The sequence below is a fragment of the Engystomops pustulosus genome, chromosome 6 (assembly GCF_040894005.1).
Source record: "Engystomops pustulosus chromosome 6, aEngPut4.maternal, whole genome shotgun sequence".
NCBI lineage: Eukaryota > Metazoa > Chordata > Amphibia > Anura > Leptodactylidae > Engystomops > Engystomops pustulosus.
In genome coordinates, this window is record NC_092416.1 from 122869363 (window position 1) to 122886916 (window position 17554).

The 17554-nt window shown below is 40.0% G+C and overlaps 1 protein-coding gene across 3 annotated transcripts; it reads left to right on the top strand.

Moving 5' to 3' along the window:
* The first annotated feature begins 7931 nt into the window (after positions 1-7931).
* Positions 7932-16289, top strand: PSMF1 (proteasome inhibitor subunit 1). 3 transcript variants are annotated; one of them, XM_072110813.1, is made up of 7 exons: positions 7935-8196; positions 10680-10826; positions 11240-11322; positions 12406-12576; positions 12674-12727; positions 15574-15720; positions 15794-16289. In XM_072110813.1, exons 1-7 carry the CDS (start codon positions 8032-8034, stop codon positions 15843-15845), a joined length of 819 nt encoding a protein of 272 aa, XP_071966914.1. In that variant the 5' UTR covers positions 7935-8031; the 3' UTR covers positions 15846-16289. The 3 variants fall into 3 exon arrangements, with proteins under 3 accessions (XP_071966917.1, XP_071966914.1, XP_071966916.1); XM_072110815.1 differs by having other exon boundaries at positions 7939-8166; XM_072110816.1 differs by lacking the exons at positions 15574-15720; positions 15794-16289 and adding an exon at positions 13353-14010 and having other exon boundaries at positions 7932-8196.
* The last annotated feature ends 1265 nt before the right edge of the window (positions 16290-17554 follow it).

Genomic DNA, 17554 nt, shown 5'->3' on the forward strand with positions numbered 1-17554 from the left:
CTTCCAAGATCAACAATACAAAAGGCAATGTCTGTTTTAGGGGTGCTACCCATGGATGCAGTGCCACGGGCGAAAAGCTCACATAGGGTAGCTACAGTTGTCTGTATTTTCTAGACAAACCAATGATTGTTCTATCACATGCTACCCAAGAGCTTATCTGGTGGTCCAGAAACCCCTGGAAAGGGAAGTCACTCCAGTGTAGTCCTCATGTCAGAAGACTCAAATTTGGGCTGGTGTGCCCATATAGACTATCAGAGAAAATAGTCTTCGCCAGAACAGAACCAGCGAATCTGAAGGAACTGAAAGCGGTCCACCTAACCTTCCTGTACTTCCAAGGCCTTCTCCAGAACCAAGAAGTCCTGATCCATTCAGACAATCTAACAGTAGTCAGTTATATAAACAAACAGGGGGCACAAGGAGCAGTTCTCTATCCTTGGAATGTATCCAGCTGATCTCATGAGCAGAAAAGAATATCCAGACTACTTCAGCAATCCATCTCAGAGGAGTATTGCATATAAGAGCAGTCTGGCTGAGTCGCAATTTGGTCATTCACCGCAGAATGGTCTCTAAACAAGGAAGTTTTCAGTCTAGTGGTCCAGAAAATGGGGTTACCCCAAATGGATCTGATGGTGACAAGCAAAAACTCCCAACTTCCGATATTCTGCTTCCTAAACAGACAGGAGAATCTGTTGCTGTGGATTCCCCATCAGTCAGCTGAGAAAACTGGTTCCAGTACGTGTTTCTACCCTACCAGCTCATTCCCAACGTTCCTCAAAAGATCGAGAGAGAAAATGCTTGTGCTGGCCATAATACCCTATGAACCAAGAAGGTCATGGTTCTCTCTGCTCCTAGCCAGGTCAGAGGGAAAATTCTTGAAATTGCCCCTCTGCAAGAATCTGTTACATCAGAACATTTTCTTTCTCAACCTGGACCATCTCCACCTTACGGCTCGGAAGCTGAAAGGGGGCAACTGAGAAAATCAGGATTTTCACAGCAAGTAATGAATACATTCTCTACTTCTAGAAAACCAAAAAAAGTTTATCAGCGGATTTTGGAAGATCTGCAGACAAGTGGTGCTCCATGAATAAACCTCTACTACTGCAGTTCCGGCTCTGTTACAATTCCTTCAGGATGGCCTGAAAAAAGGATTAAAATTCAATACATTGAAGGTTCATTTTACGGCCATAAATTCAACCATGGGAGGAGTTTTTTCTGTGACCCTGCTTATCAAAAGTTTTTTTTTCAGAAGTCTTAAAAGAATAAAACCCCTGGTTTATTCTCCACTTCCATCATGGGACCTGTGGGTTGTCAAGAAACACTTCGCTAAGAAGCCTTTTGAGCCAATCCAGGAGATAGACCTACAGAGAATTGTATTTGTGGTAGCCATCTACTCTGCTCCCAGAATAAGTGAGATCCAGGGCTTCTCGTGTAAAGATGATTGTTTGACCCTTCGTACAAGGCCAAGAAGAACAAATAAGACTACGGGCTCTGGATGTGAAGAGAGCGGTGCTATCCTATCTGCAAAAAAATTGATTCCTTTAGACAGTCAGAAGCTTTATTTTTTTGCAAGTCAGAGGTCCTAACAAGGGCAAAAGGGCAAGAAAACCAAGCTTGGCAAAGTGGATAAAAAGTGTCATACCTTTCTGTTACCAGCTGGAGGATATTCCTTCCCCCGTTGAATCTCAGAGCACATGCAACCAGATCAACAGCATCTTCCTGACCTGAGATGGCGCAGATTACACTGGACCAGATATGTCAAGCCGCAGTCTGGTCAAACCCTTCAACCTTCATAAAAACACCACAGGGTAGGCTCGACCTTCGGCAAAAGAGTGTTTAGTACGGCTGCCTCAAGTTTATCCCACCCTTTTTCTTTTATTGCTTCTCACGTCCCATTCAGTGCTACCTCAGGACGACCAGGAATGGGAAAATTTGCTCACCGAAATTTTTGTTTCATGTAGTCCGAAGGCAGCACCTGTAACCCCCCCCCCCCCTCAAATAAATTTTGATATTGCTACATTAAGAACACGTGTGCTCATTGCCTTGGGGGTTTCTTATAGGGAGTCAGCCTGACAATCACTATTGCTAATGAATTGTTATCTTCTGTCCAATTGGAGATCATAGACTTAACCCATTCAGTGCTGCCTTTGGACTACAGGAAACAAAAATTTTGGTGAGGAGGAGGGTGTTGTCTATGACTCTGCCAACCCTTTTATAGGTGATACACTATGGTATGGCAGATTTGTGGACGACATCCTCATCATTTGGAAGGGACCAGAGGACAGAATAAGTTCATTCAGGCAATATATTAAGAAAAATTCCTGTAATCTGGTGTTCACGAATAAAATATCTTTTTTGGATCTGCTTCTCACGGGAGATCCTAAATCAGATCAGTCCTCTCAGAGACCTACAGTAAACCACAAGCAGTCAATTCGATTTTACAGGCTGATAGCTGCCATCCGAGCCATACAATAAAAGAAATCCCACTAGGTCGGATGCACAGACTAAAAAGAAACTGTACTGAAGACAAGGTTTTTCAATTACAATGTGACAAATTAGCCCTTAATTACAATCCAGAGGTTACAAGCTTTGGCATATTGAGGAAGCAAAAAAACGCATAGACACTGTCCCCAGAAGCACTTTACTAGAATCTGAACAGGGTTCAATAAGAAAAAAAAAGAGAAAATAACCTTTTCAACAAATTTCATTAGTAACCCAAGGCAAGTGTGTAATATAGTAAAAAAGTATCTGCCAATGCAGTGAATAGTGACATAAAATTAGAAACTATCTTAAAGGAGGGAGTGCAATTTGTAGCCAGACGAGGGAGAACCATTGGAAGCATAGTGTCTCCTAGTCTTTATAAAAAAAACTAAAAAAATTTGACTCTCACAGAGGGGCTTTTTTTCTTGTCACGGGATGTGCGCATATGCCAAAAAAATGTAACACTGTAAAAAGTAATGACAGATCCTTTGATATTGAAACTCTTATCAATTGCAATTCAGACTATGCAATTTATATCATCGAATGCACAGCATATTGTACAAAATAGGTGGGAAGCACCAAAAGAAAAATAAAGGACAGAATAAGTGAACATATAGGGGATGTGTCAAAGAAAAGTAAGGGAATATTAACGGCGACTAAACACTTTGTAGAAATAAACATAATAGAACAACAAATTTTTTGAAATTCTTTGGTGTAGAGAGAGTTAATCTACCAGAAAAAGGTGGGGACTGGCTAAAAGCTTTAAGGAAAAGGGAGGCTTATAGGATTATGAATTTAAACACTAGGATCCCTTCGGGTATGAACTTTAGGGAAGACCTCATGACAATTTTCTAATGAAATGTATACAATTTTTTGTAATGGCAATTGTTTCCACTGTGTATCTGTAATTGTATCTGCTGTGTAAAGAGGAAATGACACCCAGAATCGGGTGTACCCGCCCATGTCAGTCCTTTTTTTCTTTTAAATATGATTATGCATTGAGCAAATTGTTAGCATGATTAAGGGAGACTGTTCTCCTGAAACGCGTTGGTGTTTGCTATGGACTTTTTAATTTAAATGAAATAAAGAAGAATGGATTTTCACCATTGATGCATTTATAGTACGGTAGTTATATTCTTGCACATAGGGAGCAGCATTTTAATAGTAATATTCTACCGTAATATCACTGATATGCTGATTTACCAAGATGACTCTTTGCTTAAAGTAATGTTTCATTGTTGCACTTGTTTTGCCTGCTTAGATATCTGCTAACTATGCTGCTTTGGTTATCAGCTTGCTTACCCTTCCTACTTGTGGAGCACCTTCCTCAAAATGATTCAGATTTCAATTTTTTCAATGCAGTTTTGAAGTGAAAACCTAGTGTTGCATACCACAGCATGTATGGAGAGGTATCAATCTGGTGTCCACCATTTTACCTGATTCTGGAGGATTGGATATAGTAAAACGAGCCTTGCAGCACGGGGGACCTGGGTTCAAGTCCCATCCAGGTCAACATCTGCAAAGAGTTTGTATGTTCTCTCTGTGTTGGCGTGGGTTTCCTCCGGGTTTCCACCCACACTCCAAAACATACTGGTTGGTTGATTAGATGGGGACAGGGACCGATTTGGCGAGCTGTGTGCAGTGATAAGTAATCTGTGTGCGCTATATAAATAAAGGAATTATTATTATTAAAAAGCAACTACTATCACAAGTTACTTCCCTTAGCTCCTCTGGTTACACTGCATTGTGCATACTAAAACGGCCGCCATTTTCCACTGTATTTCCATTCCATACAACCTATAGAAGTCAAATAAAATATGGGATAAATAAGTGCTGCATACAGCTGCTGTATACATGTGCAGTCTCCAGAACCAGTGGGAGGTGCATGCTTATAGTCAGCCATCCATCATTTGCGAGCCCACCGTATTTTATATGGATACGGTACGGATACGGTGGAAAACATTGACATACGGTTGCAATACGTCCCATATTGGCCAGAATACAGCCGTATATAAAGAACATAAGACCATATTTTCATTTGTATGAGGCCTAAGACTTTTCTAGAAGAAACTCAACTGTGCCCTAGTGTGGACTTTAGTCAAGAGACCAATGACATCTAGTGGCCAAGTCAGGTAATGCACATGAAGCCATTAAATGAAATCTGCCATCAGTTTTACTAATGGTAGACCTGTCATACTAGGAAGAATTGCATTTCCCCGTGTGGCTTTATTTTATCATGTCATCATACTATTTCCATAGTTTCATTGAGTCTGTTTGGGTACATGGTATTCATTTTGAAAATCCAGTAGTTTTCCCTTCTTATTGGAAGTAAACTGAGACGCTTTCTATAGAAGCAAAGCAAGCCGAGATCTAGAAAACGGAGAGGAACTTGTACTAAAAGTATATTGAAAAAGTGTATAACTTTTCCTTACATAAATAATATCAATTATTTACTGAATGTGGCCAACCCCTTTTAAGCACAGAAAACACTGGCTTTAATGATTTTATTCCATAAATAGCTGTCTATTAACCCCTTATGGACTTTTTGCACCTTCCTGACACAGCCCTTTTTTTTTTTAAATTTGACATGCGTCACTGTAAGTGGTCATAACTTCAGAATGTTTTAACATATTCAGGTGATTTTGAGGTTGTTTTTTGTGACACATTGTACTTCATGTTAGTTGAGAAATGTAAGCAATATGTTTAATATTATTTAATTCTAAAAAAAATGGAAATTTGGTGAAAAATCAGAAATTTTTTTTTTCCAAATTCAAAATTTTCTACTTTTTGCAAAGTTAGTCATATACCCAAAATTACTTGATAACTAACATTTTCCATGTGTCTGCTTTAACGTCTTTTTTCAAACATCCTTTCTTTCTAACTTTAGGTCTAATTTTTCAGATTTTCACGAAGTCACCAAAACCCATTTCTGGAGGGAAACCTTTTTGTTAAAAGTGACTTTATTAGGCTTATGATAGAAACCCCCGACAAATGAGACAATTTTAAAAACTGCTCCCCTCAAAATATTCAAAACAACCTTTAAGAAGTTTAACCCTATGAGTGCCTTATGAGGATGAAAAATAAATGTAATTTTATGTAACAATATATTCATTGAACACTAAAATGTGCACCTACAATGGGTTAAAAAGGAAAGTGCATTTTACAATGTTTAGTGCAATTCCTCCTGACTATGCCAATACCCATTTTGTCACTGTACACTGCTGTACAGGTACAGGGGGGACACTTGGAAGGGAAAGAGCGTTGTTTAGTTTTTGGAAGACAAATATGGCTGAAAAAGTTTTCATGTGTCAGGATGCATATAGAGAGCCCTAGTGGTACCAAAACAAAGGAGAGCCCCAACAACACCATTTTGGAAAGTACACCCTTTGGACAATTTTGCAAAGTGTAATATGTGTATTTTCCTTTACAGATGTTTGATTCAATTAGACCCCAAAAAGGAAAAAGGTGAAAATGTTCCCAAAAAAGTCACTTTCACAATTAATATTTGTAAGCCACAAGGGATAAAAGATGAAACAACCCCCAAAAATGTGTAAAATTATTTCCCCCAAGCGTAGAATTGCCCCACGTGTACATATAAAATGTTGTATATGTGTACAATAGGGCTCAGAAGGGAAAGAGGTATTTTTGCCTTTTACAAGCCAGATTTGACAGAAATTCCTTACATATGTCCGGATGCATTTAGAGAACCCTAGTGGTACCAAAATAGAGGAAAACCCCAACAAGTGTCACCATTTTGGAAAGAATCGACCAGCCGATAGCAGTGAACATGGACAGGGGGAGTAGCGAAATGGAGAGTCCTACAGACATGGTGATCGGTATTACTGAGGTCATAAGTAAAATTGCTGCTATTGGCTGGTCTGCATTGATCAGCCAATAGCAGCGATCATGACCTGGGGGTGGGTGGGGGCATGAAACCCCTCTGGTCTATGGGGCAAGATACATGGCCATCAGGAACAGCCGCTACATTGCCTGATCACTGTGTCTGAACTCTGTTGGCAAATCCCTTTCTGCCGCACTGTTCTTTATTTATTGTTTTAGTCAATTTCGACCAATAAGTGCTTATTTTTTACGAGATGCACTTTAAAAAAAAAATTCATTTTAGTGGGTCTTTAGTTTATTGATGAGATTTTATTAACTCTTTAATGTGTAAAGAAAAATAAGTTCTTGTTTTAGAGTTTGAGCATTTTTTTATTCATTGTAGAATAAAAATATATTTTCTTTATTCTACCAATCACTAGGATTATGGTGATACCTCATTTGTATAGTTTTTTTTTTTATATTTGTCCAATATTACTGAAGAAATACTAGAATCGAAAAAATTGCATTTGTTTTAGTATCGTCATTTTTGCAGCGGCATTAGTATTTTTTGGATGACTGAGCTGGTAGTGGGCTTATTTTTTCTGTGACAAGTTGTTCTTTTCAGTGGCACCATTTTGGTGCTGGTAACTTTTTTAATCACTTTTTAGAACATTTTATGTAAAGCGATTTGATGACATATGTACACGTTGGCACGTTTTTCGGGCTTTTCTTTTACAGAATTCACCAAGAGGGTCCAATTATGATTTATTGTATTGTTACGGACGTAACGATACCAGGCAGGACCCGGCTCCCGAAAATCGCACAGGCCAGGGGCACTGGCAGACATTGCTCAACCCAGCCCCTCTCCATAGGAATATATGGCGCACGGCGCCGTATTCTGTAGAAAGATAGGACATGTCCTATCTTTCTACAGGCAACAGAACGGTAAGGCCGTATATATGTCCCTCATACGTTGTTGTGAATGTAGCCTTGCTAAAAATGTCATACTTCTCCTCAGCTTAAAATGCTCCTCAGAAATGATGAGAGGAGTATTACTACCCTTCTGAAAAAGTTAGTGCAACCTCTGTTCCCATGTAACCTATTTTACATCCCTGGTGTCCTTCCAGTCTCAAAACATATGTTACAGTCCCATGTAACATACATCACTGCTGTCCCTCCAGCTCCATAACACACTCCAATGTAATATACATCACCCCTGTCCCTACAGCACCATAACATTCAGTCCCATGTAACATACATCACTGCTGTCCCTCCAGCTCCATAACACACTCCAATGTAATATACATCACCCCTGTCCCTACAGCACCATAACATTCAGTCCCATGTAACATACAGCACTCGTCTGCCTTCAGCCTCCGAACATACAGTCCCATGTAAATACATCACCCCTGTTTTATAACTTATAGTCCAATGTAAATAAATCACTCTTGTCCCTCTAGCATTATAATATACATAGTCACATGCAAACTACAACTAATATACATCGCCATATAATCCCGGCATCCACTCCTCCCCTCATACACAAGCACACATTGCTCCTACTAACTTCACTACTTCCTCCAGTGTAAAAACCACACCCTTCTCCTGGAGACCCCCCTCTCACGTGACACCATCGCTACCCGGAAGTGCTCGGTAGTAGACACGCCCCCGCCATTTCCCTGGGTCTGTCACTGGTGATGGTCCCGGAGCTGTTGGCTGACAGTATCCGCAGACATGGCGTCTCCCGGCCTGGAACTGCTGTTCGGGCTGGTTTCTCCTGAGATAACGAGGCCTCAGGACCCCCTGGTCTGCTTCATCCACTGGGAACTGATCAGCCACGGCCTCCGCTGCCTGGGTGTAGGGGAACAGGTGATGGAACAGCCCCTGCCCGCCCTACATGTAATAGCTGTGTCACTGCTGCCAAACATCCGCTACCTGCGTATTGTAACCGTGTGACCACTAGTGCCCGGCTCTCATCTCTGCCTTATAATACACATATATCTCACCTCTACCTCTATATAGTAACTGTCCCCACTGTCTTATTATACACCGCTATCTCATCTCTACCTGTATATAACAACTGTCCCCACTGTCTTATTATACACCGCTATCTCACCTCTACCTGTATATAACAACTGTCCCCACTGTCTTATTATACACCGCTATCTCACCTCTACCTGTATATAACAACTGTCCCCACTGTCTTATTATACACCGCTATCTCATCTCTACCTGTATATAACAACTGTCCCCACTGTCTTATTATACACCGCTATCTCACCTCTACCTGTATATAACAACTGTCCCCACTGTCTTATTATACACCGCTATCTCACCTCTACCTGTATATAACAACTGTCCCCACTGTCTTATTATACACCGCTATCTCACCTCTACCTGTATATAACAACTGTCCCCACTGTCTTATTATACACCGCTATCTCACCTCTACCTGTATATAACAACTGTCCCCACTGTCTTATTATACACCGCTATCTCACCTCTACCTGTATATAACAACTGTCACCACTGTCTTATTATACACCGCTATCTCACCTCTACCTGTATATAACAACTGTCACCACTGTCTTATTATACACCGCTATCTCACCTCTACCTGTATATAACAACTGTCACCACTGTCTTATTATACACCGCTATCTCACCTCTACCTGTATATAACAACTGTCACCACTGTCTTATTATACACCGCTATCTCACCTCTACCTGTATATAACAACTATGTCACCACTGTCTTATTATACACCGCTATCTCACCTCTACCTGTATATAACAACTGTCCCCACTGTCTTATTATACACCGCTATCTCACCTCTACCTGTATATAACAACTGTCCCCACTGTCTTATTATACACCGCTATCTCACCTCTACCTGTATATAAAAAATGTCCCCACTGTCTTATTATACACCGCTATCTCACCTCTACCTGTATATAACAACTGTCCCCACTGTCTTATTATACACCGCTATCTCACCTCTACCTGTATATAACAACTGTCCCCACTGTCTTATTATACACCGCTATCTCACCTCTACCTGTATATAAAAAATGTCCCCACTGTCTTATTATACACCGCTATCTCACCTCTACCTGTATATAACAACTATGTCACCACTGTCTTATTATACACCGCTATCTCACCTCTACCTGTATATAACAACTATGTCACCACTGTCTTATTATACACCGCTATCTCACCTCTACCTGTATATAAAAAATGTCCCCACTGTCTTATTATACACCGCTATCTCACCTCTACCTGTATATAACAACTGTCCCCACTGTCTTATTATACACCGCTATCTCACCTCTACCTGTATATAACAACTGTCCCCACTGTCTTATTATACACCGCTATCTCACCTCTACCTGTATATAATAACTGTCCCCACTGTCTTAATATACACCGATATCTGACCTCTACCTGTATATAATAACTATGTCACCACTGTCTTATTATACACCGCTATCTCACCTCTACCTGTATATAACAACTGTCCCCACTGTCTTATTATACACCGCTATCTCACCTCTACCTGTATATAACAACTGTCCCCACTGTCTTATTATACACCGCTATCTCACCTCTACCTGTATATAAAAAATGTCCCCACTGTCTTATTATACACCGCTATCTCACCTCTACCTGTATATAACAACTGTCCCCACTGTCTTATTATACACCGCTATCTCACCTCTACCTGTATATAACAACTGTCCCCACTGTCTTATTATACACCGCTATCTCACCTCTACCTGTATATAAAAAATGTCCCCACTGTCTTATTATACACCGCTATCTCACCTCTACCTGTATATAACAACTATGTCACCACTGTCTTATTATACACCGCTATCTCACCTCTACCTGTATATAAAAAATGTCCCCACTGTCTTATTATACACCGCTATCTCACCTCTACCTGTATATAACAACTGTCCCCACTGTCTTATTATACACCGCTATCTCACCTCTACCTGTATATAACAACTGTCCCCACTGTCTTATTATACACCGCTATCTCACCTCTACCTGTATATAATAACTGTCCCCACTGTCTTAATATACACCGATATCTGACCTCTACCTGTATATAATAACTGTCACCCCATCCTGTTTATAAATGGCCATCTCTCCACTACCTGTATATACGACTCATGTACCCCCCCCCCCCCCCACCCGTCTACCTTAAATTAACTTTTGCAACTTTCTGCACATATACTATTACTTTACCTCTTCTTTTTGTGATATTTGCTTTTGCTTTCTGTGTAATTATCATTGGACTATTGTGGCTCGTGTCCAGTGCAGATTGTTTCACGGTGTGCCCACCCATCTCCACAGCTTCTCTTACCTGCAGGCTGAAGCTCAAGCCATCGGTACCGAGCGCCTTCCGGATGGATGGGCCGACAACAAGGAGTTATACACCCTGCGCTATGGCCGGGACTCATTGCAGATCCTACTGAAAGCACTGAGCGTGGACGGCAGTCTGATAGTAAATGCCATGGTAAAGATACCAGAATACAGCTGCAATTTACTATATCATGTACACAGTGGATGTGAAAGGTTTTTGCAACTATTATTTTTAGTTGTTGTTCTTAATTATTCAATAAAGAAGCTGTATAAATAGGCATGAGTAACCATCGGCTCAGTATGCAGATCTATGACTCTATAGTCTCAGCTTTCAAAACAATTTGTTGAGAACCTTTTATATATCTTTTCTATTTTCGACTTCTCCCAGCCTCTCAGGTGTTTTTCCAGTGAATCCAAAAAACACTTTTGACTGGATTATTGCTACCCAGGAATTTAATTATTTTTGCTATTTGTTCAGCACATGTACAGGAAACCCTCTGCAAATAGTAATTATAGGATGTACTGATTTATTTGGAACTGGAATAGAGCTTTGTTTTCTACATGTAGGAGCTCCAGTCTCAGAAGGTCTCTGATATCACCTTGAACATTGAGGACTTCATAGACATTGCACACCTCCAGCAGTACCACAGGCAAGTGCACTACAATATACTTTCTATACCAGTGGGCTTCAACCGCCGGGCCGCGGCCCAAGACCTGGCTTTGCAACACAGACCGCTGGTAAATGAAACTTGGGGGTGGGGAAGTCAGAACTTACCTCCGGCGCTCCTCTTCACTCCGCGGCTCCAGCTTCTTCTATCCTCCGCTTCCCCGCAGTGCGGGCAGAGCCACTTCTATGCTCTTTGCCGCACACATAGATGTCCCTCTGCCGGCACTGCAGGGAAGCGGAGGATAGAAGAAGCCAGTGCCGGGGGGTGAAGAGGAGTGCGGAAGGTAAGTGTTTTCTTTATTTTTATGGGGCCTCCGATGTGGACTTTTCTTATGTTGGGGGTAAGCGGAGCACTGCTTGGCACATCTTTTGGGGGGAGCAATTTTGGGGAAACCGAAGCTGGGAACATTTTACTGGGGGGACACTGTTGGGGACAATTCATAGGGGGGAGGACTGCTGGGGGCATGTCATCAGTTAGGGGAGGCCGCTGCTGGGACATTATTTCCCACAGCAGAATGTCCCACCCTAGGCCTATTAAATTTTTCCAGTATTTTTGTGGAAAATTTGGTACCTCGGTTTACACTCAGTTCGGCTTATACTTACGTATATGTGATATATGTATATTTTTTGCTATAGAAAAAGGGATATAATAATGTCTCCTTTTCTGTAGCTGTGTTTTTATCAAGGCACTAGAAGGGCGCTACAGAAAAACGGGCAGCTGCAGGAAAGGGGCATTTTAGACCACGGGTTGCAGGAAAGGGTCATTATATGGGTTGGTCTTAGATATGGACTGTTTGCACACATTTTATTTTCCAGGGACCATGGTAAGAGGGTCACCCGGTCCCCAGATACAAAAAGGTTGGGGAACACTGGTCTATACAGTATATGGGGGTGGTGAGGATTGTCCTAGTTAGAGCTAAATTTAATCAATCTAAAACTTTTTTTTTGAATGTCTTGAAGAAATAAAAAAAGAAAGTTGTAGCTGAAGTAAAAATATTCTTTTATAGAATATGTGAAAGTCTGGTCTTTTCAAGGTTTGTAGCTGTTTTGACCTTTTCTTTCACAGCGTCTATAAACACCCAGTGGAGTTGAAGCAGCAGTTAGAATCTAAGCTGTTCTCTCCGTTACTTGGTTTGAAGAAAGAAAATGTGAGGACTGAAAGAGCATGGGAGAGACCTGCAGATGATGATCCGCTCAGAGTGCCCAGCAGGGCACCATCATCTCATCACCATCCTTGGTAGGTGTTTCCCTTATACTCATAATACTCATAAATTACCTTCTTCTTGCTATAATCCTAGTGTCTCCTCCGAATCTTTGTTACATTTCTTCTCTAGGACAGACACTCCTGGGCACTTCCCATATGGTGCAGCAGACCTAGATCCATTGGGGTGAGTTTCCTTAGGAATGTGAGGAAAAAGCAAATACCTTGTACACACTGGCAGAAGGGAATTGTTCACTTTTCTTGCACTTATATTGGTGACTTTCGTGGGTGTTTTTTGTTGTGGCTTTTTCACCCATCCATCAAAGTTTGCTATGACCAAGTTTTCTAGTGATGTCTAGTGTCTGATTTATCTTTGCAATGTAGATGTTGCTGGAAAGTCTCAATTTTTTTGCACAATGTGTGCAAAAAAGTCCCTAATTTTTGTGCAGATAAAACTCTACTCCACCTTAATTTATTAGTATGCAGATGCACATGGATATCTAAAAAGACTGCATGAAAAGTAACCTTTAACAATATTTTATTGCTTGATTATCCACGTAAAAAAGGGTTACTATTTGTTTGCAAACAGTCTGACCTAGTTTACGCATTCAAATGAAGGTATGTTCCCTTAAATTCCCTTATTGGGCATCTAAAATAATTTGTAAGTAGCTAGGGTGAGTTGCATCAAAATGAATGTGTTGAGTCTACTCTACTCTTTTAGGCAATTCCCCTGTCAGTCTGCAAATACTTATTTAGTCACTCACTGGCACCCTGAAACATTTCGTATGTTTTTTTTTTTTCTCATATACCAGGTTTTCTGGATCAACATTGACCAATAGGAAACTTTAGGGAGGTTTGGGCCTTCTGTAAATTTGGTAGTACTTGCTTGCTTTTTCCCTAGCTTGTATAGTGGACTGCTTCCGCCACAGTTAACATAATCTTTGTGTGTACCTAGAATGCCAAATATCCCAATACGTAGCCACTCTGTGATCTGTTTTTTCAGACTGTTACACTGTCTTGCCCCCTCTCCCCTTTGCTTCCTCAGCACTTCCTGTTGAGTGAACCGTGTAACAGTCTGTAAAGCCAGATCACAAAGGGAGTAGGTAAGCCCTTCAGGCTAATTATCAAAAGTTGATTTTAGAAGGAAGGTGGAAATAGATAAATATAAGATTACCACAGTCACGGTGTCTTGATCCGGCATGAACTGTAAAATAAAAATATTCACCTTTCTAATCTCTTTCTGAACCAGCTTGGATGTACCAGAAGTTCCCACAGTTGTTTACAAACAACCAGACCTTAACCTCTGGTATAGAATTGCATATCACAAGCAACACTAGAAAACTCGGTTCCGATGAACTTTGTTGGGATGCTGGCGCATTCACCAATGCGCCAAAAAAAAGATGTATTAAAGGATGCAATAAGCCCCCCCATTGTGTGCTACGGAGCCCTGTTGACTGCAGCAGTTCCTGAATATCAGGGGGTTTTTTTTAGATTTTTTTTTTTTACGCTTATAGAGTAGGGTCTACAATCAGTACTATCTCACTAATATCAATTCAGCAAACATATCACTGTGTATGATTAAAATTTATGGTTTTATATTTTTTCTAATCTTCTTAAAAAAGGCACCAAACCAACACAACATTGGTGCACACTAACCAAAATTCAGGGTTGAAAAAAATACCAGCAAATATTGCACCTTACCAGTATTTCTTCCAATCTTACCCGGTGACTATCAATGTCCGATCTATCAAAATATAATAACGGTTATTCCTGAAGTTTAACCCTGTAACAGAAAATGGCACCCAAAGTGGAAAATGCACAATGAAAGCCGTAAAATCTAAGCCCACAAGAAAAAAGTGCAAATGCATTTTTCACCAATTTCACTGCATTCAGAATTTTTTCCCGCTTCACAGTACATGGCATGAAATATTAAATACCATCACTATGAAGTGCAAGACAATGAGAAAATGCAGAAAACAAGCTCCTGTTTACATGGAAAATTTAAGAATTTAGAGATTTTTGAAGGTGGGGAGCAAAAAAACTAAAACAAAAAAGAGTCAACTCATTAAGGGGTTAAAATAATCACTATTAAGTTTGTAAAAGTATGAGCTTAATTTTGGGTAGAATCAACCATCCCTGAGTTAAATGTTTACAAGTGCTTAAAAGTGAAACTTGTGTCCAACATCTGTAAATTGGTGATCATCTTTAACCACTTTACAACTTTGCCCCTTCCTCTGTTCATAATATGGCAAGTATATACACATCGAGGCCGTGCTCATATCTTCATGGAACCTAGAAACACAATTGTGGAGTTTTCTGCTGTTAAAGTTGTAGTAAAAGATGTTATTTTTTAACACCGATATCGGGCCTCAAGAAATGTGAAAAAATATGCTTTTTTTGTCTAATTCTATTAAAAAAAAGTTATTGATAGAATAATTTAAAAGTTAAAGCCTCAGATGTAATTTTAAAAAAAACCTCAGAATTCTTATGGAATGTAGAGCGGTTCCAACAATATTGTCATTCAAAGAGCAGAACAGAACTGCAAAAGTTGACATGGACGTACAGACACCAATGACCCTCGGTCATCAGGGGGTTAATGTTATGTATTTGCTTATACCTGTATATACTATAGTATTTAATGAGTAACTGTAAAGTTACTGATAAAAATAATAGTTTTAGCACAGCTGGAGAGAACCTTTGACAACAATTCCAACAATGCCTGTATTATGCTGCTGTCTCTTTCCTAGCCCTGGATACAACCTGGTATATCTATCATCCATTCTTATAAAATCATATTCAGGTATTCCTGAAGTGGGTGGCACTTCCTAGGGAGAGCACTGAGGGCTTTCATATGAATCATAACAGCGTGTTTGTAATTGGATGCCCTGAAGCATGTAATGAGCACATGCTTGTGACACCACTCAATGTCCTGTTTTCTTGCACTCCTGTCCTTTTGCATGACATGTGGCTACTGCAGCCAGACAGCCAATGACCACAGATATCATATGTTTAATAGTTATTGTCCTCCTGTAGCGGACGTTCTGGGGGTATGATTATGGATCCTTTTCATGCTGGACGTACCAGACCCAGACCTGATCCACTAGGTGGCCTTCCTCGTGGAGCTGTGCCCCCTGGAGCACGTTTTGATCCGTTTGGGCCAATTGGTTCTGGCCGTCCTGGGTGAGTGGCATAAATACTGTCCGCTTTTTCTAATGTTAGATATTGATTAATTACATTCTTTTTTTCTTCCCAGTCCGGATCCCGATCATCTTCCACCTCCAGGATATGATGACATGTTCATGTGATAACCCATTATTGTTTGGACCAATATAACTATTAGGAGAGTGTTGTTCTTTCTCTTTGCTTTCTCAACGCAATAAAACGGACTTACAGGCGTCATACTAAATCGAGCTGGCTGATTGCTGTTACACGAGTGATCTTGCGTGAGTGCAACCTAACACATGTGACATGTTGCTGCAATTTCTGTACAGTCATCCAAATAAAATAGCTTGCTAATCCTGCAGCCTGTTATAGTGAGGGTGACTGTAGTGATCTTTAGTGAGAGAAGTAACCAGAAGAATCCCCAAACTATGTTCACTACTTTCTATTACATATACCCAGTGCTTAAGACCCCCTAAGACTTCTACATCTATACTGAGCAGCCACTCTCTTTATACCACTTCCTTGCTGTCAGAAGCTGTAGAATGCATGGTTTTTATATAAAATAAAAATACATCAGTATAATTTTACTCAATTGTCTTTATTATAAACCACCAACAAGACACAATGGTAGATTCCTTGGAATATTTCACTGATGAAAGGCGCTGGAGGAGTGATATGAATGGGAAGTTCATATACATACTACTGATAGTGAGAGATTGGAGTTTGTTTATATTTTGCCACAGATATTAGGTTTACATTTTGTTGTAAGGTGGTTTTCATGGCCATTTTGGCATCTTTGACAAAATTGCCAGATCCTAGGTGATGCCTGTTTTGGGCATATTTTATTATCAACTAATCTTCTATTTTGTTCTAAGAAGGTGCCACCTGAAAAATAGACTGCTTTTTAAATTAAAATTAAATTATATAAAAAAATATATATAAAATAAAATATATATATATATATATATATATATATATATATATATATATATATATATATATATATATATATATATATATTAACCAGGACTTAAGCCAAAACGGCTCTCTACCTGTGGGACTGTATTGACTGATCAGGTAAATCTCTGATATTCACAAGTTTCTTCTTAACTCTCCTGTCTACTCTTCTCACAACCATCTCCAGGATTTCGCCCATGCATCAATCATACTCTGGAACACCCTCCAAAAACTCATCAGACTGCGCCATATAGATTGCGAGTCCTCATTGGCAGGGTCCTTCTTCCAATTCACTCTAGTTTTGTGCATTTTGTACTCTGTGCTGATTTTTGTTACATGTGAACCCCTTTTCAGATGTACAGCACCATGGAATTAAAGGGGTATTCTCATTTTGGCAAATTAATGTTATTGTTTTCATGATAAAAAAAAAATATGTTTTTCTAATATACTTTCTGTATTAATTCTGCATGGTTTTCTAAATCTTTGCTTGCTGTCATTCTATAGAAAGCTTCTAATTTTAAGGACCTCCTTTTTGGAGAAATCGAGAACCTTAGCCTGGGAAGGACACTGTCCCAATTTGGAAAGTTGGAATCTATGTACTAAGAGCCTCTGAGGCAGAGACTTACCCCAAGCACATCAAGGAGAACTGAAGTATTTTTTCTTAGTAGAAGAATTAGATCTGTTCCTGGAAGCAATACGGGATATTTTTAATATTGAAAGAGTAGGTGTAAAGTGACAAAAAGGATACCTGTATCATGCTGCTGGCTTCTTCCTAGCCTTTCTGTTTTCCTAGTGGAAACTGCTATTCTCTTGCACATTGCAAGCTGCAGAGTGCACTCCTCTCCTATTGCCCAGTTTGCCACAGGTTTTCTTGCAGATGCATTTGTTGAAAACT

Excerpts from the sequence above, each read along its gene's own strand:
- PSMF1 (XM_072110813.1), top strand. The coding sequence starts at position 8,032 with ATGGCGTCTCCCGGCCTGGAACTGCTGTTCGGGCTGGTTTCTCCTGAG. Across the intron at positions 11,323-12,405 it reads CACCTCCAGCAGTACCACAG|CGTCTATAAACACCCAGTGG; the intron begins GCAAGTGCACTA and ends TTTCTTTCACAG. Across the intron at positions 12,728-15,573 it reads GCAGACCTAGATCCATTGGG|CGGACGTTCTGGGGGTATGA; the intron begins GTGAGTTTCCTT and ends GTCCTCCTGTAG.